Source organism: Puma concolor, chromosome E1, assembly GCF_028749965.1.
Source record: "Puma concolor isolate L17-30 chromosome E1, mPumCon1.1.hap2, whole genome shotgun sequence".
NCBI classification, from domain to species: domain Eukaryota; kingdom Metazoa; phylum Chordata; class Mammalia; order Carnivora; family Felidae; genus Puma; species Puma concolor.
Window position 1 is genome coordinate 60,301,103 of NC_141680.1, and position 24,740 is coordinate 60,325,842.

The 24,740-nt window shown below is 59.2% G+C and overlaps 1 protein-coding gene across 1 annotated transcript in view; it reads right to left on the minus strand.

The window, feature by feature from the left end:
- The window catches only part of DNAH17 (dynein axonemal heavy chain 17), a 102,333-nt gene extending 77,952 nt beyond the window's left edge, over positions 1-24,381 (minus strand). Inside the window, exons 1-16 of the mRNA XM_086688184.1 lie at positions 24,175-24,381; positions 22,817-23,276; positions 21,556-21,749; positions 18,934-19,126; positions 18,655-18,754; positions 18,432-18,517; positions 18,129-18,254; positions 17,317-17,469; positions 17,119-17,205; positions 15,560-15,727; positions 15,219-15,335; positions 10,620-10,885; positions 9,685-9,880; positions 7,661-7,807; positions 2,472-2,580; positions 1,401-1,504 (exon numbers count right to left, since the gene is read on the minus strand). Coding sequence (XP_086544310.1) covers positions 1,401-1,504; positions 2,472-2,580; positions 7,661-7,807; positions 9,685-9,880; positions 10,620-10,885; positions 15,219-15,335; positions 15,560-15,727; positions 17,119-17,205; positions 17,317-17,469; positions 18,129-18,254; positions 18,432-18,517; positions 18,655-18,754; positions 18,934-19,126; positions 21,556-21,749; positions 22,817-23,161 — 2,391 coding nt within the window. The 5' untranslated portion in view covers positions 23,162-23,276; positions 24,175-24,381. The remainder of the gene's footprint in view (positions 1-1,400; positions 1,505-2,471; positions 2,581-7,660; positions 7,808-9,684; positions 9,881-10,619; positions 10,886-15,218; positions 15,336-15,559; positions 15,728-17,118; positions 17,206-17,316; positions 17,470-18,128; positions 18,255-18,431; positions 18,518-18,654; positions 18,755-18,933; positions 19,127-21,555; positions 21,750-22,816; positions 23,277-24,174) is intronic.
- Between the last annotated feature and the right edge of the window lie 359 nt (positions 24,382-24,740).

The window sequence follows — 24,740 nt, forward strand, 5'->3', positions numbered from 1 at the left end:
AAATGGGGCCATTAGGTGGGCCCGAGCCCAGTATGACTCATGTCCTTATAACAAGGGGAGATCAGGACACAGACATGCACAGAGGGATGACCACATGAACACACGGGGAGGAGACGGCCCTCTGGGAACCCAGGACAGAGGCCTCTGGAAAACCACCCCGACGGCACCCTATCCAGACGTCCTGCCTCCCAGACTGTGAGGAAATGAACTTCTGCTGTTTAAGCCGCCCAGCCAGCGGGCTTTGTCAGGGCAGCGCGAGCTCGCTGATACACAGATGTCTCTAGACTGTTGAAAGGAAAGGACCGTATCAAAAAAATCGCTCACCTGGACAGGACAGCTGCAGGTGAGGTCAACAGAGACAGATTTTTGGACAAGCAAGGACCCACTAGGTCATCAATGCACCTTTCCTGCCCGCAGAAACCACCTGAAGAAATGTTCCACTCAAGCGACAACCGAGCAATGATCCCGGTCTACAGTTTATGGAGTAAACCCAAGCGGGTGTTGGTGAGCCCCTCCCTCCCTACCTCTCAAAAATAAACATAGAAAAGAAAAAAGAGAAAAGAAAAGAAAGTTCACACCATGACAAAGGAGACTCAAAACCAAACGATGGCCGGAGTCAGAAACGTGAAACTCTTCCAGCTCAGACATTTGCAGGAAGGTGGCCGGAGGAGGCAGAAGATCTGAGGTCCCATGGGTGGGGGCATGATGGGCAGTAAAACAGAATGTGATTAATCTTGATATACCGATGGAGAAATAGAGCTTAAACATGATTGTTTTAAAAATGAAATGGAGTGGGGCGCCTCCTGGTTGGCTCAGTCAGTGGAGCACGTGATTCTTAATCTCAGGGTCATGAGTTTGAGCCCCACGTTGAGCGTAGAGATCACTTAAAGAAATAAACTTAAAAAAAAAATGGAGTCATGTAGTAGACTGTAAATTAACGAGGCAGGGCAGTTCAAGCTCCACTTTGGATGTGTCACTGCAGATGTCTCTCTGCACGTTAGGGCCTTGATGACGGACCGTGGGGAAGCTAGTGAAGGAATTCGCCCCCAGTTTCCTGGATTGGGCTTGAGTGAAAGTCAGCTCGGTGCCTCCCTGAGCGGAGCTGAGTCTCAGGGTACCTTCCTGCCCCCTGTTCCCGGTGCCTTCCCGGCAGAGAGAGGACCCTACAAGCACTCTTGCCGAGCTCAACAGAACGGAACAGAATTGAATTCTGCACCCTGGCCTGGGACTTCTCTGCCTCGGGACCACCTTGACATCGTTGTGCAGTCCAGAGCCTCACACAACAAGTTCCTGCTGCCTTCGGGACTCTCTGTGAACATCTCCGCGGGTGCCTTTTCCCCAGGACCCTCTCCTGGGCTTCCGGTTAAGCCCTGCTCTATAATACCTTGCTGCTTACTCACCTTCATGGCCTGAGAAATTCCATCTATATTTTGCTTGGCTTTTTGCATCCTGTTCTGCAAGTTATGTAGAATTTCTCGCAAGTCTTGGATATACTCTAACACACCTAAAATATAAACATCAAGGAATATAACGAAATGAACAATTCAGAACAGTGAAAAGTCTTGGGCAGGCTTTCACGCTCATCACTGCCAGACAGCGCTTGGAAAACATGCCCGCTGCTCATCCAGAGTTCTCCAAACGCAATGTTGACAGATGATGCACACAGCGTCTGTTCGGAAGCAGGACTTCCCTATCCCCAAATAGGTGGGTCATCAGTTCTCGGGCCCCCACCCCCTGAGGGGACCCCTCGCGCCCCTGCCCCTCCAACCACCAGCAGGGCACTGGAGACACATGAGCATGGTGACAGGTCTCAGCGTCCTGGGCCACAGCGGCTGGAAAGAGGTGCGTCCTTGGGCCACAGTGAGAAGCAGTGTATCTTCTCTGCACGGAAAGTCCAGGCCAACCCCGGCTGCAGGGAGGTGGACGGTCCCACCTTCTAATTGAGACAGTGGAGACAGGATATGGCCAAAAAACGGCCCAGGGCAAGTTGCAGGCTTTGATAAAGGAGACAGCCTTGGTGGTGGTGGCCACCCAGAGGTGGGTCCAGAGGGGAGGGACATCAGGGGGGAAGGCTTCTGCCTGCTCCCGTGGTGGGAAGAAGGGACTCTGTGAGCACACTTCTTTCTGCTTCTCCAACACCTGCCCAGGAAACCACCAAAGAGCCCCAGGCCCCAAAAGCCCACTGTGAAAACCTTGGGACCCTTGGTGTTCCCCGGAGGGGTCTTTGCCTGATTCCATTTGTAAGTGACACAAATGGGCTCTTTGGGACAGGGCAAGCAGGTGGAACTCTCCGATGGCCTTTAACATAACCCCACTGGAGTCAAAGTGGACCCACCCAACCGGGAGGCAGAAGCAGCCATTTGCAAGTGTCATAGGACAGACGCTGGACAGGGAGGACATCCCCCCCACCCCGCCCCACCGCCATTGATCTGCTGGTCACCCTCCCAGTGAGACAAACATGGCCTCAGTACCTTCCCCGTTCCAGAACAGCGTTGTTTCAGCAGTCAATAACTTGACATCGATTGCTTCCAGTTCTGACTTTATTAGTGGAAATTCTACATCCATCACGGTGGTCTTTATCTGCAACACAAAAGCTACAGTCTTAGGGTCTTTGCTCCAAATCCAGCCAGATTTTAAATGGTCTCATGGTTAGGGTTTTCTTACCCATTACCAACCAAACCAATTACAACTTGTGTCATTTAATTGGGAATTACGTATAATTCAAATTCCAGGAGATTTCAGCTTCTAAAAACTACTTTTATCACCAAGGATTTATGTATGCACTTAACTCTTGGCTACCTACGGAATGGGGTAGAAACAGAAGGAAAGGTGATAATGGGACAATAATGAGTGTGTAATCCAAAACTGTTTTTATTTGGCTTAAAATCATACAAAGAAACTCAGAGAAATGGACACGAGTAACTGAAGCAGGTCGGGGCTCAGAATCTCTCCTTGGTCATAAACCCCAAGCCTGCAATTTAGGTATATAAAGGAGATCCAGGGGGTGCCTGGGCAGTGTGTGTGTGTGGCAGGGCGTGGTGGGGGGGGGCCGTGCTCAGTTGGCTAAGCATCCGACTCGATTTCAGCTCAGGACACGATCTCGCAGTTCATGAGTTCAAGCCCCACATTGGGCTCTGCACTGACAGTGTGGAGCCTGCTTGGGATTCTCCCTCTCTCTGCCCCTCCTGTTTGCATGTTCTTTCTCGCTCTCAAAATAAATAAACTTTAAAAAATAAAAAAGGAGGGGTGCCTGGGTGGCTCAGTTGGTTAAGCGTCCGACTTCCGCTGAGATCATGATCTCACGGCTCGTGAGTTCAAGCCCTGCATCGGGCTCTGTGCTGACGGCTCAGAGCCTGGATCCTGTTTCAGATTCTGTGTCTCCCTCTCTCTGCCCCTCCTGCCCCCCATCATCCTCTGTTCTCTCTCTCAAAAATAAACAAACATTTAAACAATTTTAAAAACAACTAAAAAAAAAATAGAAAAGGAGATGTAGGATCTACAGGGAAGCTATTCAAGCTGTTTGTGAATCAGAGCACTCATCCAGGTCCTATATAGTGTTGATACACTTCTACCCTGCTCTAATAGAGAAATTCATTTAAGGCTTGGAAAAAACATCAATTCACAAAACAGGAGGAAAAAGGAGAAGGAGGGTGTATACAGTTTTTACAAATTATTCCTTTATTTTTTAACTTTTTAAAAAATGTAATGTTTATTGATTTTGAGAGAGAGAGAGAGAGAGAGCGAGCGAGCATGAGCAGGGGAGGGACAGAGAGGGAGGGAGACAGAGTCTGAAGCAGGCTCCAGGCTCTGAGCCATCAGCACAGAGCCCGATGCAGGGCTCGAACTCACGAGCCGTGAGATCATGACCTGAACCGAAGTTGGACGCTCAACCAACTGAGCCACCCAGTCGCCCCTGTAAATTATTCCTTTAAATGACAAGCACCATTGGAGTCTTGGAATGTCCTTTTACCTAGCAACATTTTTATTTTATATAACTTTTCAAGGACACTTGTACTTTATAAAGTGAGGGATGCAAAACAGAGTTAAAATCGTACATTAAACGCTGACCACTCTTGCCTTTCAGAATAATCCCTCACATTTATTTGGTCCTTTTACGTGCCCCCCCCCCACCTCCCTGCCACCCCTTTCTGCTGACCTCCGCCCTCAGGTGTTTTCATGTGGTTCACTCTCTAAGCAGGTGGGTGAGGCCAGAGAAGTAAAGCTTACAAACCTATCACCGATAGAAACAGGACGGAAAGAAGAGAAATTCCATCTATGGAATTACAAAGCGAGTGAACGAGAAGGTACCGATTCCACTCATCAGAGTTTAGATACGAAATAACTATAACGGGCCTTGGTCCCCTCCCAATTACCCGTGCTGTGGCTTTGAGAACATATCCCAAGTGAGATCGTTTCATAGCACGCCTCTGTGGTGTGTTTAGTCACTAAGTCCTGTGACTAGAGTTCAGCGGGGAACCCTTCACACAGAACTTCTCCAGCTGGGAAAGGTGCCGAGTTCCTGATGACTGCGTCACGGGCAGAGCCGGGAGGTATGTCCCGGGCTCCGAATCCAAGGCCAGCCTGGCCGGGGCCGCCTCAGGCTGCGCGTCCCGTCCACGACGCACGTGGACACTCAGGGCCTCAGGAAGGCCGTTCGTTTATTGCCTATTTTCCGTAGTAACCGCCCAGAAAAGTAGCCACTATGTCTGTCGTATTTGCCAGAGTAAACAGAGCCCACGGCGATGAGATCCACGTAAGGATACGTCCGTCCTGTGTATTTTTTAAGAGCCTATGTTATAAACCCACGCCTTTAGGGTGCTGTCCTCAGAAGTGTGACCTGGGGAAAAAAACACACTCGGGCGGTCCCTCGGATACCCCAGCAGACTCCTTAAAGCACCGCGTGCCCCTCTCTGGCTCGGACACTAACAGACCTGAGCCGTCTGCAGGCCAGTGGTCTCTTGCCAACAGAAAGCACGAGAAGGACGAGAAGGGCCCGGCACGTCTCTAAAGAGGGGAATCCGCGTCAGCAGCGAGCGTCTCTAGCTCCAGGCCTCCTCACCCTAACCCAACGTTTGTATCAGCAGAGGGACAGAAGAGGGACAGAAGAGGGACAGACAGCATCCGTAGCCGGAGCGAACGTGCCGCTGGCTTCTTGAGTTGGAGAGCAGTGGGCGTGGCTGGGTTTCGTGTGGAAATACAGAAGTCAAAGACGGGCTCTTTTTTTTACGCTTATTTATTTATTTATTTTGAGAGAGCGAGCGAGCAAGCAGGGGAAGGGCAGAGAGAAGGGGAGAGAGAATCCCCAGAAGGTTCCACGCTGTCAGCACAGAGCCTGATGCGGGACGGCGCACATAAGCGAGCCACCTACAATTTTATCTTGAGAAACGCGATTAACGAAAACGAGCTTCCTTCAGTTTCCACTGACCACGTCTTCGGTGACGTTACCACCGTCACACGCGTCACCGCGTGGCGGCGGTATTTCTGACAAATCGACGTGACGGCCCGAGCCGGCCCGCTTCACTTCGCGCTCGACTTTGCCAGCATGGTCACGAAGGGGGTCACCTCCACCAGGAGCGGGGGGCTTCCCGGGTCTCCCCAAGGCCTCTCTCTTAATCTTCGGATATTCCGACTCTTCTCTTGGTTGGCACCAGATTGCTGGGCTCGGTCCAGCACACGGTGTGATCTGGCCACCGTCTCCTACAGGAGAGGTTGGCTAAGCACGATCTGCTATTCCAGAAACACCCTTCGGACTCAGCATTACTGCTGCCATTTTCTTAGGTCCTAGGAGGGAGGTGCAGGGCGTGCCGTGCTCCAGTGAATACCAGCTCACATGGAACCTGGGGAGGTTGCTGGGGAGGGACGGACAGCAGGTGCAAACGCTCCCCTGCCCGTGCGGGATGGACCCGGGCATTTGGTACAGGACTCCTGCAAGACAGGCGAGGGAAGGCAACAGAGGCACGGCCCTGCGGCTCTAAGAAAGGGGCCCTCGGCTCAGGAACCCATGAACAGAGGCATCTCTTGGGCGGATCTGAGGCACAAAGCACAAGAACAAAAATGGAAACGTTCCAGGCCCCAGACGGTGCTTCCCGTCGGGGGGCAAGCTCGCTGCGAGAACCGTGAACCTGCCGTCGGTGGCTCGAGTCTCACGAGAGTGCAGAACGAGTAAGGTTACCAACAGGAAATCCACAGACGTGGACGCATCTGGGGGGCCCAAGGGGATGGGACCAGCAAAGTCCACGTTCAGGCACCTCCTTGGACTCTCGGGGCCTCTCTGGCCACGGGCTGAGCTGCCTGTTCCCTTCCTTCCACAGCCTGTGCTTCTGTCCTTCTCCGTCTCTCTGTGACTCCCACGTGAAGGAGGCTGGCAGCCAATTCCAAATTCCCAGGGCTCCAAGGAGAGGGAATCTTGGTGGCCCCGTGGATCAGGCGGGTGTGGTGGGCCAAATGGTTCTCCAAGGACGTCGGCGTCCTAGTCCCTGGGATCTGCGACCGTCCCACCTTACCCGGCAAAAGAGAATTTGCGGATGAGATTCACTTAGAGACCGGTAGGTGGTCCAGAATTATCCGGGCGGGCAGGCCCAACGCAATCACAAGGTCCTCGTGAGAGGGAGGCGAGAAGGTCGGAGGGGAAGAAGGGACGTAACAAAGGAGACAGAGGCCGGAGGGGTGTCGTCTGACGGCAGAGGGACGCGGAAGGCGGTGGCCTCGAGGAGGCAGGCGAGGAGGCGGCTTAGCCCGCCAGGAAGCGGCCCGTCTCTGATTTCAGCAGAAGGAAGCAGATCTTGGACTTCTGACCTCGGAGCCGGAAGAGAGTAGACGTGTGCCGTCGGAAGCCACTGCGTCTGTGGCGGCCTGTGGCGGCCACCCCAGGAGGCTCACGCAGAGCCCACGTGCAGCCTCGTCCGCCACAGCCTGGGCAGGAGCAAAGGTCATGTGGCCCCAGCGGCAGCGTCTTCTGGGGTCTGTGTGGAAAGGGATGCCCGCCATGGCCCACGGCGACCCGAGTCCACGCCTCCCCGCGTCCCCTTCTGATCTCGGATTCAGCTTCCGGGGGCTCTCATGCCAGGAAGGAGGTGTGTAGAACAAACAGCCCCGGAGCCGGAGGCCCCGGCCCCCGGGGCCGGTCAGTCACTGGGAGCCCTGATTCGGAACCAGCCTCTGCACGACCACCTGTGTGAGGTCCCCAGATCTGGCGGAAGAGGACCTCTTGCTCCACAGAGCACAGGTGGACCTGTCCCCTCCCAGGTCCCGGTCCAGCCTACCCCGAGGCCAGCTCCCGCCCTCCACCTCTTGGGTCACAGGGTCGCTGGGAAATTTGTAAACCCGGCTGGATTCCAGGAGACGCCCACCCCGCCACACCCCACTGGGAGTAACGGAATGACTTTGAGATTCCCCAAGGGCAAACTACGTTTAGGAGAGTACGGCGCCTCTAAGCAATCGCGGGACGGAGGCCAACGTCCAGTGGAAGTAAGGTTTCCATCACTGGCTGTTCCGTCGCCATCTCTGCCGCTGCTGTCTGGGTTGATGGCGGAGTGGCTCGAGCCACGTTGTAACAAGAGGGGGTCCTCACCTCCTCTACTGCGCTTGGAGACCCTACCCCTTTGTTTGTCCTAAACAAAACCCGAAACTCGGCAAGTAAAACCAAACTACACCAGCTCACCTCGTTGTACCAGACAACGATGAGTTCCAAGTTGCCCACAAACTTCCGGAAGGTCTCATGCTGTGAGAACAGATCCTCGGCACTGCTTGGGATCTCTTTTTGCTGCTGGAAACCCAGGTACTTGACCTCTCTCAGAACTGCCACCAACTAGGGCCAATGGAGATCACAGAAAAGGTCAGGGCGCGACCCCAACGGTACGGCCCTCAGCAGCGCAGGTGAAGGGCGCTCCCAGGTCACTCCCCGTCCTGGGCGCACGGTCTCCCGTTGGCATCCAGGACACCAGGCTCTCCCAGTCACCGCCATCAGGCGGTACTTTGACGCTTTAGAGGTTTGCATGCTGAAGACTCCCAGGGTGTGCGCCCTCTCGATCGCTCTCACCTCGGCGACCTCACCCAACAGCGCGGCTTTAAGAACCAGCCACGTGTGGGTGGCACCACACACAAGTTTGTGTCCCCAAGCCAGACCGCTCTCCCGACCCTCGGACTCCCGTATCCACCCGCCCACGCAGCGTCTCCATTCGCGCGTCCAGACGACATCTCAAGCCCAACGTGGCCAGAACAGGCTGTCTTCCCCTCAGCCTGCTCTGCTCGCCGCCTCCAGCTGATGGCAGTTCTGCCCCTCCAGTGGGCCAGCCCAGAGCGGCTGGGGCTCAGGCTGTCATCGTCAAAGACTCTATTTCCAACCCGTCCGAGCCCCACGGGCTCTGCAGCCAAAAGCCATTCGCCCCTCACACCTTCGTCGCCGACACGCTGATCTGGGCCACCACCATCTCATGGTCTCTCTCCCGGATTATGGCAAAAGGCTCCTCCTAGCTGGGCTTCCTGCCCCTGCGCCTGTCCCCGCCCCCCGTCTATTCACACGTGGCACCTAGAGGGATCCCCGAAATATACAAACCACATCGGGGCACGTCTGTCCTCGGAAACCCGCCACGGCAGCCACGTCACTCGGCACACGAAAACCCAAGTCCCTCTGCTGGTCCTGGAGGCTCTCGGTGCCCTGTCCCCCGCCCTCCTCCACCCCTCCCTTCACCTCCTCTTCCACTCCCCTCCCCAGCCCTTTGCTCACTCCACCCCGACCCCAAACCCCACTGGCCTCCCCGCTGCCCCTCGACCACACCCGTGTGGTCCTCGCCTTAGCTGTTTGCCCTCTTCAAAGGCTTCTCCTCGAATCCACTAACTCCCTGACCTCCCGCAAGTCTCTGCCGACATCCAAACTTCAACCTGCCCCCCAGTCCTCCAGGTCCTCGGAGGCACCCGTCCCTACCTGCTCAGTATCACGTACCTCGGTGCTTTTGTTACACCAAGTTATGTTTCCTCCTGCCCCTCCTCCCCCCAGCTCTCTCCTTCCTTCCCGCCCCCGTCCTCCAGTGAAAGGTGTGCTCCAGGAGGACAGAGATTTTTGTCTGCTTCGTTCATTCATTTACTCCAAGCACCGACACAAAGTAGGTGCTCAGTAAACATGTGTGGAGTTAAAAAAAAAAAAGAAAAGACTCCATTTTAGTGGAAGAGAAGGTTTCAGAGGAAACCTCACATCTGCCTTCACGGTATCACTGCCGGGATCTAAAGCGTGGCAGGTGCGTTGTGGCCGGAACCCGGGCCACCCCACTCCTCTGTCTTTGGCACTTGGCTCACAGCTACCCAGGTTTGAGCCCTGGGATGCACGCCCCACAGCCCACTCGTGAATCCTCTCCACCCTGCCTGACTTAACCAGAGGGCCCGTCTGCTCAGACCCCGCAAGGACCTTTCTCTCCGTGTTCCTGTCGATTCTCAGATTGACGTTGCCTCTTGAGACCACAGGAGAGGCAGCCAAGCTGCGAAGGACTATCGTCACCGAAGCTGCTGTTTGGTCTCGTGCCTCAGACACGTCGCGGACACGCTTTACCGCTCACGCAGTAAAGTTCCAGCTAAATACGCCACGGGTCTGTTCTTTGGGCTTCTCCCACCCGCCATCCGTAGGGGGGCCCTGGTCCCAGTGGAACCTTTGACACGGACGCCCTCTGGACACGGCGGCAGGACGGCACGCACCGCTTTGCTGAAGTTGACTCGGATGAGGTTGGTGACGGGGTCCCGCCGTATCAGGGGCTGCCCCAGGTTGAAGTGGCAATCCTGGTCCACGCCGGCCACCCACTGCCGGTAGGTCCTCTCGCGGTAGTTTCTTAGCAGCCCCATCATCTCGTCGTACTTCTGGTAGATCAGCTTGGCCTCCGTGCTGGACATGACCCTGGAATCGGTCAGATGGGGTGATGGGGTGATGGGGTGGTGGGGTGGTGAGGTGCCCGCCTCCTTCAGGGTCTCTTTAGCGCCCTCAGTGCGGCTCCCAGATCTGGGGGTGCTGAAGCAGCTGGCTTTCCCTTTCCTCTGGGCCGGGAGACTGAACGGACAGACAGACAACCGCCCGTGACGGCAGCAACGGGTCCAGGATGTCAGCCCCCGCCCCGGTAACAACTGGCCCCAAACGGCCAGGACTTGGTTGAGGACTGCCAGCTTCCCGTCCAACTCAGGATGGATTGGAGAAAGCCGGAGACGCCCCCCCAACCAATCGCAGAGGCGACCCCTCCAGCCCCCAGGCCCGGGGCGGCCTACAGTCAGGGCACAGCTGAAGCCTTCTCTCTGTTCTCCCCTCCCCCGCCTGCGTCCGCGTCTCCGCCAGACACAGCGACAGTGGCCGCGTCCTGCCGTGACAGGCTCCGACCAGCCAGTGCTCGTCCTCACTTGGACCGTTTTGTCACTCTCCCTCAGGCTGACTGTCGGGGCGGGGGCAAGCCAGATCCTTAGGGCCGAGCTCGCCGAGCAGGCTCCCGCTGGAGGAGGGGGGACGGGAGTGGGGTCTTTTCCGGGATCGTGCTCTGGGGAGGAGAGGCCTGGCCAACGTGAAGGGTGGGACGGCCTCGGGAGTCAGGATGGACCCTCCCCTCCCCTGCTGCCACGGAGGCGCATTGCCCCCCAGGGCCGCGACTCACGGGTGGTCTATGTGCTTCAGGTCCCTCATGGGTGCCTCCAACCTCTCCTGCAGCTCCAGGCTCCACTTCAGCTGCCCGGCCACGGGGGGCATGTTCTTGTGGAGCGGGGGGATGTTCCCGTCTGCGGAGGCTGCGAGCTGGGCGTCGTACAAGGTCTTGGTGTTGTCCAGCTCGGCGTCAAACAGCTCCAGCATGACCGAGTACCTGGGCACCACCTCAGCAAGAATGAGAGGTCGCTCCAGGAGGCCCCCACACATGTACAGGAGCTGGGGAGCGAGGAGAGACGCGCCTTCGCCGGGGTCCCCGCCGGCGGCCCCCTCCCCGGCACCGCCCCCGCCGCGTGGCTGTTGGCCCAACGGGGCGAGGACACAGAATCTTCCTCTGCGGAGCAGCTGGTTAAATGCGACGCCTCCGTGATTTGCAGGTTGACGCACGCGGGGTCCCAAAACGCTTGGCTGGAAGCCAATGCTACAAACTAGGTCTGAGGTCTGGTAACATTCAAGGCCCGAGAGAAGTCAGGCTGGCCAGGGTGGGGGCAGAGGTGGGGACGGGGGCCCAGGCAGTGAGCAGAGATGCCGGGGGGGTGGGGAGCACTGATTGAGAACGTCGCCCCCAAGGATTTGAGGAAGTCACAGAGGGAGGTTTGGAATGTGGAGTAGGCTGTGACGCTGGGGGGTTCGAGCCCAGGTTACCGCATCCCCCGTAATGTGTCCTTTACCCTGAGAGGAAAGCTAGGCCTGCAGACCTGTCTGCTGGATGCCATTGGCCCAAATTAACCTGGGAGGCAACACAGCACATTTCTGAAAACAGTAACCATGCCTGAGAACCTCTGCAAGTAGCTGGCTCATCGCCCTCATGGCCTATGTATGCTCAACATTAGGAATTGTTTTAGAACATAAAACGCTTAGTAGAAGAGAGCAAGATATTTTATCTGGATGTTTGGGGTAGGGTGCTGGCTGGAATCAGAGAATTTTCCTAAAAGGTCACAGCTCACGGTCAAGGCACAGCAAAGCCTAGGGCCCTGGGCTGGGCCTGAAGGGGGAGCCCTTCCTAGAACCCAGACAGAGAAAGTTCTGGAAGCTCCTCAGCTGGCCTGAGGTCATCCCAGACCCGGACTGGGGCCAATGAGAGTGGCCCTTGAGGCAAACGGAGATCAAAGGTGCTCAGGTCACAAGGTCCAAGGCTCTTGGGGGTCTGGGGGCACTGGACCCAAGTCTCAGATTCGCCCCAGTTTTTGGTGTGAAAAATAGGACAATGTCCCCAAAATGGCCTTTCTGGGCAACAGTGAGACCCGGCTGCAGAAGAAGGAGAGCTCTTCAGGCCCCCGGAAAGCCAGACAGAGTAGCTGGATCGCTGGGAGAAAGTAAGGCTCCAAGCACAGCTCCCCGCGGGGTGGGGGGGCTGCCACCGGGGGTCACCGTTGTCGCAAGTTCTCACAAAATTGACAAGCGCCCCCTGGAAGACACAGGTTCCTCTGGTTGGTTCACGACCCTCCTGACGGTCTGTCTGTCCGGTCCCCCTCCCACCACCCCCCCTCCGCGTTCACATGGTTTTGGCTTCTGGGCAGGAAGCTAATCTTATTTTCTGCCAGGAGATCATGCGGAAAATTGCTCTAGAACTTTCCTGGCTGCGTGTGAGAGATGGCACCGGGGCAGCTTGGGGACTTGCAGGGAATCCACGGGCTGGGACGGAGGGAGCCCCGGGGGCCCGTCCTCATTAGGGCTCAGGGTTGTCAAGCTGGAGAGGAAATGCTCCCAGGTGCGGAGGGAAAGGCAGGTAGATGTGGAAACGGTTTACAGGCACCGTTTTCTCCCTCCTTTTCCTTTTTTTAATGTTTATTTTTGAGAGAGAGAGAGAGAGAGAGAACGAGCAGGGGAGGGGCAGAGAGAGAGGGAGACACAACCCGAAGGAGGCTGCAGGCTCTGAGCCGTCAGCACAGAGCCCGTGGGGAGGTCTGAACCCACGAAGCGAGAGATCAGGACCTGAGCCTAGATGTTAAAGTCAGACCTTTAACCAACCGAGCAACCCAGGCACCCCTCTCTTTTTCTTTTTAATCTAGCACGAGCACAAAGTTAAAATTTCGGAGAGAACCTTTCCTTTTTGCATGCAGAACTCAGATTAAGGCTGTGACAGGAGAGGGGACGAGAAAGGCCCGGGCAGAAGAGTGCCCTGTTCATGACCTCTGTGCTCTGGCTCGTGGCCCCCTCCCTCCGCCACCCCCTCGAGTGCCTGGGGGGAGGGGGCTTCCTCCCGGACACCCTGCCCCTCGCAGCGCGGCGCTGACCGCAGGCTCCCGATCACGAAGGGGACGACCTTGTTGGTTTGGCCGCAACAGCCCAGCTCCCTGAGGCCCCTGGACTGAACAGCACAAAGCCCCAGCCCCTGAGCCCCAAGAGCACAGGTACGCGTCTCTCAGCTCTGCCCTTGCAAGAGGGGAGACACAGGGCCCGCCCGGCTCCCGCGCTGCCCTCCAGCTTGGGAGACCCCATCACGGGGTGCGGCGGGAGACTCCTGTTTCCAGGTTACAGGACTGGCTGGAAACCTGTGTTTGGGACCCTTGGAGCTTTGGGACCCCAGTACCACTCCGCTCCCTCGGCCGGAGCCAGTTCCCTGGGCAAGGAGAGCCCAAAAGCACCTGCTGTCGTGCCCGGCTGGCTGGGTTCCGAGTGCACCCAAATCAAGCGCCTGCCTTTAGGGAGGGGATATTCGAGCCCGGAGGACAATGAACGCACAGAGACCCACACACAATAGAAGACACCAGGGAGGGCCGGCGGGTCTGCAGGGAAGTCCTGGAGGCCTCGCGCTGGCCTGAGGCAGCTACCTAGGGGGAAGAATGTTCCAGAGACGGGAACAGCACTTCCACTGCTGTGTTAATTTGCATTCACGGATATTCTGCTTGCAGCACCGACTGAATCTGAGACTAACTTGCTCATCCCATTTGCAGATCCGATTCCCTTGCGTTTGCAAAAACAAGGTCTAGAAGGCGAAGGCAAAGGCACATCCTGGCCATTTCCGCTGGGGAGATCCAGGATCCAGGAAGATGGTCAGCACCCTGAGCTACCTGGGCCACCCCGACTGTCCTACTGTCTGGCCACGCTCGGGCTGGTTTGGGGTCCCGGCCGTGCCGCTGGCTGGCTAACAGCGTGACCCTGCGCAGGCTTCTGGACTTTTCCGAGCTGGCACAAGGAGATGGCTAACGTGGGTGACAAGTTCAGCCGAGCGTGTGGGACCGAAGATCCTAGAATGACTACTGGGCGTCCCCTGTGGGCACTGAACTTCCTGCAGCAGCCTAGAGCCTGCACAGCAGGGGAAGCAGCAGGTCTGACCCGCAGAGCGTCCGCGTTGAGAAACACGAGGAAAACCAGGCAGAAATAAAAAACCTCCCCAAGTACATACATATATTTACTCATCTGAATGCTTGATGCCCGTTCTCCAGAGGGGCCGTGGCATCAGCAGAGGCCCCCCTCCATCGTTTTGTTGGGACCAGGCAGGCCCCGGAAATGCACGAAGAGGGGTGAGCGAGGGCGGGAAGGACTGGTGGGGGCTGGGGCCAACTGGACGCCACGTTCTGTCCACAGGGAGGAACAGTTGTTCCCTTCAGCCACTTGTTACTACGAGGGGCTGGGTAGAGGCCAGCGTGGCCAGATCGCCTTTTCCAAGAGAAGGTGAAAGTCTGGACTTTCACGTGAACCTTCTCAACTTTTACATGTTGGCGGCTTCGTTCAAAAAATTTTTAACCTGCCGGGCCAGAGTAGGCAAGTCTAGAGAGACAGAGAGCGTGAGTGGGGGAGAGAGGGGCAGAGGGAGTGAGAGAGAGGCAGAGAAAGAGGCAGAGAGAGAGAGAGAGAGAGAGAGAGAGAGAGAGAGAGAGAGAGGAGGGGGGCAGAGAGAATCCCAAGCAGGCTCCGGGCTCAGCACAGACCCCGATCCCACGACCCTGCCATCAAGACCTGAGCCGAAATCAAGCGTCGGACGCTCAACCGACTGAGCCGCTCAGGCGCCCCCGTGCTTCCCTTTTGAACGGATATTATCCAGGGGGGGTTAGCGCCTTTCTGCCATCTATTTTTTGACATTCTTTTTCCATAGCATCATGCCTTTTTTCTAAGCGCAAAAGTGCTAAAAACACGTAACGCTCGCCACCTGGAAATCATAGAAAAGTACACGGAAGGCAGACACGTACCCACAGGGCAGCGGCGGGTCCCTGTTAACGATGCCGGGGCCACTCGTGGAGCCTCGGATGTCGAAGAGGGCGTGAATTCAGCTCAGCGGGTCAAAAAGTGCACGTTTTATTTTTACAGCAACTCTAACGTTTGGTCCTTTTGAGCAGGGGGAGGGTCGAATCGAGTGAGAAGGGACACCTTCACTTAGTGACTATCGGTAAACGGATGAACTGTCACCTGCTCCTTACTCTTTTTCCTTCCTTACTCTTTGGCGACAAAACCCGACAGGAGTTACCCAAGGAGCTCTGAGACACTGAGCGAGGCCCCCGGCTGGGCCAGCCCCTCCTCTCCAGACGGTCACCCCAAGGTGGCTCCCGGTGTCACCCCCCCGGGTGTTGTTGGGACACACTGCGGCCAGCAGGCCCCTGCCCACGCCTACCTTTGCGCATGACTCAATGGAGCTGCAGTCATCAAAGCCCTGGCAGAAGATGGTGGCCAGCCGCCTATCCAGATCTTGAATTTTGGTCTCAAAACCGGCATAATCGTCGTCAAAACTCTGCGATTGAATCAGAACACCAACCTGGTAAGTGGGCATGCAAAGCGGGGGAATACTCGCTCTGACCCCGACCCTGAGCCCGCTGGCAGGATTCGGGGCTCCATCTGAGTGCGCAAATTGTCGTGAGCACGTCTTCAGAACGTGACCGTCTAACACACCACCCCCCCCCGTGCCTCCCACACCCGGGGCGTCTGTCGTGGATCCGGCCGAGGCCCCCGACTTACCGAATCTCCAGGGTCCAAGGGGTCGTATTTGCACTCGGCAAAGACCTTCACCAGCTCAAAGACCTCATCGTAAATCTGGGTGACCATGCTTCCAAGGATGTTCCCTCTCACTCCCCCGAGCTCGATTTTCTCCAACTTCAGAAACTCGATGGCTGTTTTATAAAGATCCTGGGGGAAGGGGGGGAAAAAAAACCCCACCCAGTAATCTCCGTAACTAAACGCAACGGATGAGCCACTTATCCAGCAGGAAGGAGCCAGGGAGCAAGAACCCTGGGGGCCTCAGGGCAGTGGGGGGCCCTCTGTTCATTTCTGTTCTGTAAAGTGCTTTCTGGAACACTCTGAGAGTCACCTCCAAGCCGTGAGGAGGTTGGGCTCTTCTGGTCCGGACCCCACACCGCCCAAAAGGCACCTCTCCATAGATCACGCTTTACTGGGGTCCCCATTTCCTCAGCTGTGGGGGGAGGCGGTTGGAAAGGCACCATGTAGTTTCTGATGTCCTGACTCAGCTTCAAATCCTCTGCTTCCTGGAAGCCCGTCCCCAACTTCGAGCCCGTCCCTGACGGGGGTCTGAAAGGATGCCCTCACGCCCAGGATGCCGGGACAGAGGCCTGCATGTAAATCCTACCGCCTCTGAGGCGGGGCCCTGTCTCCTCCTGGAGGCTTCTGCAACTATTCTGGCCTCTGGCGGGGGTCTCCCTTCCCGGAACCCCCACTCGCTCTTGACCTTGGCATGTAATCACACCCGGTCCGTTCACGGGACCTCGCTGCTTCCGTGTGAGGCTGCTATTTCCCAGTCCAGATCCTCAAGGCTCCTTGAGGATCTGACGCAGCCTCGGGAGCCCAACCTAGGGCCTGGCACTGATCACTCCCCCGGGCCGGTGCCGAGGCCGGGGCCGTCTCCCATCAACTGGACAGAATAGGTACTGTTATGAGCCCATTTTACAAATAAGGAAACTGAGGGGCGCCTGGGTGGCTCAGTCGGTTGAGCGGCCGACTTCGGCTCAGGGCATGATCTCCCGGTCTGTGAGTTCGAGCCCCGTGTCGGGCTCTGTGCGGACAGCTCGGAGCCTGGAGCCTGTTTTGGATTCTGTGTCTCCCTCTCTCTCTGCCCCTCCCCTGCTCTCTCTCTCTCTCTCTCAAAACTAAAAAAACATTAAAAAAAAAAAAACTTTAAAAACGTTCATTTGCTCGGTCACTCCACGTATCCGACAGTGCTCGTGTGGGGTCCTGCGTCCATCCACACCTGCCCTAGCCTAGCCCCGCTAGCCCTCTCCCGCGGCCTCCCGGCTCCCTGGCTGTGCCTGCTTAATTTGTCATCAGCCTGCTCCTGGACAGAAGGTGTGGGGTGTGGAGAAGCAGCCACAACGGGCCACTTTTGTTCTTGGCCGACAGCTCCGGGCGCGGAGGAGGCCGGCCCGTGACTCGGTTTCCCCACGACACGGATGCTCGGGCGGGACTCTCATCCTCCTTGCTGGGGGCTGTGTGATGGTGGCGGGGTAAGGACGGGAGGCGCAGCTCTGCCAAGGTTAAGGGCAGCCTGAACCAAGCGTCACCTGTACCTCAATGGTCTGGAGGCGACGGAAGAAGGCATTCATTCTGGAAAACGCCAGGGACGAAGGGAACTCCCAAGGCACCGGCTCCTTGTCCTTCAAGGGGGGAGAGAGAAGGGAGGCCGTGCTTGGCCCAGACACTCCCACGTGTGCAGGTGGAGCTCGCGCGGAGTCGCCCCCCGACCCGGCTCTGACGTCAGGCCGTACCTTAAAGAAAAGCCTCATGTTCGCACAGCAGAAGTCGTAGGTGTGGTAGAGCTCCTTCAGGACGCCCACGGACAGAGAGATGCCGCTCAGAACCTCCTCTGTTTCGCCCTGAAGGCCCTTCAGCACCAGGTCCGGGCTCAGGAAATTGCGCGTCTGGGCCGAAGAGAAGGCGTTCCCAGGTCGTGACCGAGCTCTTCAGGGGGGACATCCGGGCGCACTGCCCACAGGCCGCTCAGCGGGCTACGAACAGCCCGGCACGGGGTCCTCGGCCTACCCCTTGGGACACGTCAACCGTCCCTTATGTCCCTGCCCCAACCGGTCGGCCGGCTCCCTGCCTCGCCGGGCCCTGCAGCCCCGCAGTGGATGGGCTGCTGCACAGATCCCCGTCCCCCGGGACCAGGGGCCTCCAGGGACCCAGAAATACAGCTCTGCCCCCCGCTGCAGGGTCCAGGCCCACAAACACCACCCACAGGTGGCCCAGACTCAAAGGCTGGTGGCTGGCTGAGGCAGGCTGGTGACAAGCAGGGAAGGAAGGGAATCCGGAAGGATCTCGGGGCAGGTGCATAAAACCCCTCAATCCCGGCCGAGTCTTGGGGTGCTGGGACTCGGTCCCCTTGCTGTCCTCCCTCCAGGTGTGGGGGGCAGCTTGGGCTGGCACTGGCCAGGTCTTGGGAGGACTCTTGGGTGGCCACCAAGAGGGCCCAAGCTCAGCCCGGGGCCCGTAGACCCCGGTGCCAGCCACTTTGCATGCGCGTAACCGCCCGGGAACGCCAGCATCGGGGACACGGAGAGACAGGGAGGGGCAAGGTTACCATCTCGATGATCAGGTTGCAGAACTCCTGCAGGATGATGATGATCCGGGAGGGCGTGTCGTCGTGCTCGGAGGTGGCCCAGATGAAGCCGGTCGTGAACAGCACCTTGGCGATGACGGTGGGGAGCTGGCGGGGGGGAGACGGGCGGGTGTGCCTCCAGGACGGGACCCCAGAGCGGAAGGAAGAGGCGCTCCCCAGGACCGCGCAGCCCTTCCCGGCCAAGAAGCCCCGTGGCGTGGGGGGCCCCCTCCGCCTAAGACACGAGACCAGCCCCTCAGAGTGGCCTCTGTCCGGCTGACACACCACCGTGAAGTCGGTCTGCTCCATCTCTTCCAGAAGGATCCGCAGAGGCTTCAGATACAGAACAATGTCATTGGCCTCCTTCAGCCCTGCACGGGACGAGAGCAAGGGCTCTCTGTTCATCGACACCTGCTCCTCAAGACCCACCACCCTTCCCCAAAGGAAGCTGCTGGAGGGGAGGCGCCCCAGCCCCTCACCGAAGGCACCGACCGCTCCCTGGGCTCACCTTCAGTGACGTTCATGTACACGCTTTGCAGGGCCGGCCAGTAGCAGCTTCTGGCTTTTTCCAGGATCTCGACTATTTTGTTCACTTTGGGCCTGTTCAGCTGAGAAAGAACACAAGGAGCCTTTCGAGAGAGACTCAAAGACCCTAGACCCTGCGGCCTCTGGAGTGGAGGGCTGCACGCGGGGCCTCGGGGATCCTGGGGGTCCGCATGGAAGGGCCGCGTTGGTGACGAGTCCGCCTGGCTAGACGGTGGCTGCCGAGCAGCTCAGGCCCGGTCACCTGCTCATGGATGCACTTGAGGTTCATCAGCCGGGCATCCCAGAACTCAAACTCGACGCGGGGCAGGGGGTGCTGTCCGTCCAGCAGGGCCTGGGCCGAGTCTTGGCTCAGCACGTCCCGGATCTGGTGGGACCAGTCGATGATGACGGTTTCAATGGCGTGCAGCAGCGAGTTGTCCAGGGAGGGGGGGATCCTGCAGAGCAGAAGGTGGGGGAAGATGCTCTCACAGCCACAGGTGCCGGGTTTTACCAGCTCTGCCCCTTCTGGGCAGGAATCGTCCCCCCCTCCCACCCGCCTCCGCCAGCGGCCCTCAGACAACAGGCCCCAGGCATCTTGCCTCACGTCCCAGAGGGTGGTGGAGGAGAAGGAGGAGGGTGATGCAGGAGGAGGGTGATGCAGGAGGAGGGTGATGCAGGAGGAGGGGGGTGGGGGGAGGGGGAGGACGGTGAGGGGGAGGAGGACGGGGGAGGAGGGTGCAGGAGGATGGGGGGAGGGTGCAGGAGGATGGGGGGGGAGGGTGCAGGAGGATGGGGGGGAGGAGGGTGCAGGAGGATGGGGGGGAGGAGGGTGCAGGAGGATGGGGGGGAGGAGGGTGCAGGAGGATGGGGGGGAGGAGGGTGCAGGAGGATGGGGGGGAGGAGGGTGCAGGAGGATGGGGGGGAGGAGGGTGCAGGAGGATGGGGGAGGAGGGTGCAGGAGGATGGGGGAGGAGGGTGCAGGAGGATGGGGGGGAGGAGGGTGCAGGAGGGTGGGGGGGAGGAGGGTGCAGGAGGATGGGGGGGAGGAGGGTGCAGGAGGATGGGGGGGAGGAGGGTGCAGGAGGATGGGGGGGAGGAGGGTGCAGGAGGATGGGGGGAGGAGGGTGCAGGAGGATGGGGGGAGGAGGGTGCAGGAGGATGGGGGGGAGGAGGGTGCAGGAGGATGGGGGGGAGGAGGGTGCAGGAGGATGGGGGAGGAGGGTGCAGGAGGATGGGGGAGGAGGGTGCAGGAGGATGGGGGGGAGAAGGGTGCAGGAGGATGGGGGGGAGGAGGGTGCAGGAGGGTGGGGGGGAGGAGGGTGCAGGAGGATGGGGGGGAGGAGGGTGCAGGAGGATGGGGGGGAGGAGGGTGCAGGAGGATGGGGGGGAGGAGGGTGCAGGAGGATGGGGGAGGAGGGTGCAGGAGGATGGGGGAGGAGGGTGCAGGAGGATGGGGGGGAGGAGGGTGCAGGAGGGTGGGGGGGAGGAGGGTGCAGGAGGATGGGGGGGAGGAGGGTGCAGGAGGATGGGGGAGGAGGGTGCAGGAGGATGGGGGAGGAGGGTGCAGGAGGATGGGGGGGAGGAGGGTGCAGGAGGATGGGGGGGAGGAGGGTGCAGGAGGATGGGGGGGAGGAGGGTGCAGGAGGATGGGGGAGGAGGGTGCAGGAGGATGGGGGGGAGGAGGGTGCAGGAGGATGGGGGGAGGAGGGTGCAGGAGGATGGGGGGAGGAGGGTGCAGGAGGATGGGGGGAGGAGGGTGCAGGAGGATGGGGGGAGGAGGGTGCAGGAGGATGGGGGGAGGAGGGTGCAGGAGGATGGGGGAGGAGGGTGCAGGAGGATGGGGGGGAGGAGGGTGCAGGAGGGTGGGGGGGAGGAGGGTGCAGGAGGATGGGGGGGAGGAGGGTGCAGGAGGATGGGGGGGAGGAGGGTGCAGGAGGATGGGGGAGGAGGGTGCAGGAGGATGGGGGGGAGAAGGGTGCAGGAGGATGGGGGGGAGGAGGGTGCAGGAGGATGGGGGGAGGAGGGTGCAGGAGGATGGGGGAGGAGGGTGCAGGAGGATGGGGGGGAGGAGGGTGCAGGAGGATGGGGGGAGGAGGGTGCAGGAGGATGGGGGAGGAGGGTGCAGGAGGATGGGGGGGAGAAGGGTGCAGGAGGATGGGGGGGAGGAGGGTGCAGGAGGATGGGGGGAGGAGGGTGCAGGAGGATGGGGGAGGAGGGTGCAGGAGGATGGGGGGGAGGAGGGTGCAGGAGGATGGGGGGAGGAGGGTGCAGGAGGATCGGGGGGAGGAGGACCTCCCAGCTCATAGAGGCCCAGATTGAACAAGGATGAGACCATGTCCAAGGTGGGCTCCTTGTGCCATCCTGACCGGGGCCACACAAGGCGTGTGTCGGAGGTTGTGTGGAGGACCTGCCTACACAGTGAGCCCCCCAAGAGCGGTCACCCTCCGACACGAGTAGATGGAGCACGCCGTCACCCCGCAGCAGCTCCGAGCGCCTCGCACACCAGCCAGCTGAACGTGGTGTTCGGGCAGGTGCAGGGGGACATCTCGTGCCTCCCGGGGCCTCTGGGACGACACAGCCTCTATCTACACGTGCGGTCTCCGCCTGCCCCAAAACCCTCCCACGCCCCTCGGTGCCCACGTCCTAGATCTGGATATCCTGTGTGACACCCTATACGGGCCGCGGGCCGCCTGGACGCATACACGTGCGTGGTGGGGGAGGGGCTCCAGTCCCCCCCTCCCCCCACCCCCGCCGCGCTGCCCCCCTGCCTTTGACCTCGGACTCAGCGCCGTCTCCCGGCACCCCATCCTCCCGTGCTCCAACCCTGCCGGCCACCGGTCGGCTACTCCCGCACCCGGCCGGTGGCCTGGGCCGAGGCGCCTACCTCTCCACGGACTCCAGAGTGCCGTCCAGACTCCCCAGGTGCTCCGGGACGGGCAGCAGCGTCGTCCCTCTGATCTTGCCCCCCATCACAAACATCTCGTTCTTCAGCTTGTGGACCTGCCTGACAATGTCCTCCGAGACCACCCGGGGCCATCCGCTCAAGTTTTCGCTTTGGTTTAACAGAGAGCAGAGCACCTGGAAGGCAAGGGCCCCGGACCTGTGCCCACGTGTGTCCTCCGACCCGGTGGTGCCCAGGAGGAGTGGGGACCCCGAATCGATGCCAGGGGGAGGCACGGCCGGCAGAGGGGCGCGGGCCCAGGACGGCCGCCTGCCGTCAAAGCCAGCTCCGCGAGGGGAGAGCCGGCCCCCCCCCGGCTCATGTGAAGCCCCAACCCCGGCACCCTGGGGTGTGGCTGTCTTTGGAGACGGGCCTTTCAAGAGGTGATCGAGTTAGAATGAGGTCACACGGGTGGGAGGCCCAAATCCAACGCGACTGGCGTCCTTGTGAGAGGTCTGGACGCTGACAGACACGGAGGGACGGCCAGGTGAGGACACGGGGAGGAGACGGCATCTACAGGACCAGGAGGGAGGCTCCCGAAGGAACCCCTCCCACACCTGGATCTCAGACTTCCAGCCCCCAGGCCCGTGGTACCCTGTTGTGGCAGCCGGAGCAGACTGACGCGGACCCTGTCAGCTCCGGGCCCGCCAGGCTCCTCCTCCAGATGGAAGGACGCTGGCCCGAGCCCTGAGTCGGCACTTGGGTCCCACGAGTCCTCATCTCACACGTGAGGAGAGCAATGGCCAGAAAGCTACGTCACTCGGACTCTGGCTGGTGTGGCTGTCCACCTAATGAGGTGCCGGGCCGGGGGCTCTCGGTCTGGTCAGAATGCAGGTCTGTCGGGGCGCCCGGGGGGCCCGGTCGGTTGAGCGTCCAACTCCGGCTCAGGTCACGATCTCACAGTTCATGAGTTTGCGCCCCGCGTCGAGCTCTGTGCTGATGGCTGGAGCCTGCTTCGGATTGTGCGTCTCCCTCCCTCACTGCCCCTCCCCTGCTCGTCTCTCTCTCTCTCAAAAATAAACATTAAAAAAAAAAAAAAAAAGGACACAGGTCTTCCATCGGCATCAGGGCTCCTGCATTTCTAATGGGCTCCCAGGGAGGCTGATGCCGGTGGCCCGTGGGCCACCCCATGAGTGGCAGGGCTCTAGACCACCCACTACCGGAGATCCTTCCTCTGGCCCCCTGGCCCGCCCGGGGCACCCACCTCCTCCACAACAGCGACCAGGTGCTCCACAGGGTTGGGGCTTATGTCCCCGTAGATGAGCTGGTCTTTGTAGGTATCCTTCTTGACGTTCCCCGGTTTCTTCTTGATGAAGTAAACGCCTTTGGACTTGAGGGAGGCGGGGAAGCCCAGGCAGGGTATGATCATGCCGGCCGGACTGAGTGTCAGAACCAGAACCAGCACGTCCGGCTTCTCAAAGAACTCGGTGAACAAGGCCAGGTTCTCCTCGGCTCCCACCATCTTGCTCCACTTGTCGGGCTTGAACTTCAGAATGAGGGCGGCGACTCCCTCTAAATACTCTAACCTGACGTCCGGGGTGATGGTCATCGTGACGCTTCCTTAGACCGCGGTCGTCCCTCTGGCACGCAGAGACGCCGACGCAGCTCTGTTTACCGGGACACCTGGCGTCCCCCGGTCTCTGGAGCCACTAGAAACCTCTGTTCTGACCAGGCAGTGAGAGAAGGTTCCTTGTGAACGTACACTCTTCAGCGGTGCATGGGCTGGGGGGAGGGAGGGACCGGGGGCCTTGTCTGTTCTGGCTGGCCGGGGGGGGGGGCCTGTGCTGCCAGGGGGGGCTGTCTCCAGGGGCTAGGACCACACACCAGTGGGGTGCACTTGTGTGAATTGAGACCAGGGAGCTAAGAGCTGGGAAAGGTAGAGATGGGTGCCGGTGAGAAGGGAGGGCAGAAGATGATCGGAGCCAGGTGGTCCGATGGGGGTGGTGGTGGGGGGCAGACAAGACCAGAGAAGGGTCAGGTTGAAGGGTCCCGGGGAAGACATCACACCCCAAGTGCATGGGCGGAGCTCAGAAGGAGGCAGGGGTGGAGCCCATGTGCAGAGCAGCGTCAAGTCCATTGTGGTCTCCACCCCCCCCGACTGTGGCCATAGTGTACCCCAACTTTTGCCCAGCTCTTTGGCCTTCCCGTGCCGCCCCCCACCCCCCACCACAGGCTCATGAAGGGGTCAAACTACAGATTCCTCATAGACCCCTCAGAAGCTGCTCACACCCCCATCCAGGAGACGACCCTGTGGATCTTCCTGCAGGGGCAGGGTTCACTGGAGTGCTTGGGGGGGGGGGAGGAGGTGAGCAGGGGGAGCACTGTGGTTTTATTACCACCTAGGACCCGTGCGGCTCCAGCTTTCCGGGGGCCCTGGGACTTGACTGGAAGAAGCCAGGACTAGGGGGCTGAGGCAGAGCAGAGAACAGTCTGGAGCAGCTGGAGTGAGGGCCCCGGGAAGGCAGGGAGGGAGGCGGCGGTGGGCGACCTGCACGTCCTGCCCAGACCCAGAGAGGACAGAGCTTTGGGGTCCGAGCACCCCTCACACAATTAAAGGCTCACCAGCTGAGCAAATGCTCGTGCGGAGGCAGGGTGAACCGGCCAGCGGCGCTTTCCTGGACCAGAAAGGAAATGGCTCCCTTCCCTTGAGGGGCTCCAACTGCCACGGAACTTCTGCAGGTCTCCTCAGCAGCTGGGACTTCTAGAACTTTCTCCCTGGGGACCTGAGGGACCAGCAGTGGTGCAACAAATGGCCAAACCTCCATCGCCCACCACCATGGGGAGGCTCGAAGACTGTAATATTTTTTAAACTCAGTTGAGCCATCTCGGCCTTTGAGCTGGAGCATTCGGCCTATTTCCAGTTTCTGTAACCCCTACTATATTGGGATTTAGGTTTATTGTCTTAGTGCTTGGTATTTATCCCACCTCTTCCAGAATGCCTTTCTTCTCCTGTCTTGCCACCTTCTGGATTCTTTTTTAATTTCTTTTCTAACATTTATTCATTTTTTGAGAGACAAAGAGAGACAGTATGAGTGGGGGAGGGGCAGGGAGCGAGGGAGACACAGAATCCGAAACAGGCTCCAGGCTCCCAGCACAGAGCCTGTCGTGGGGTTCAAACTCACAAACTG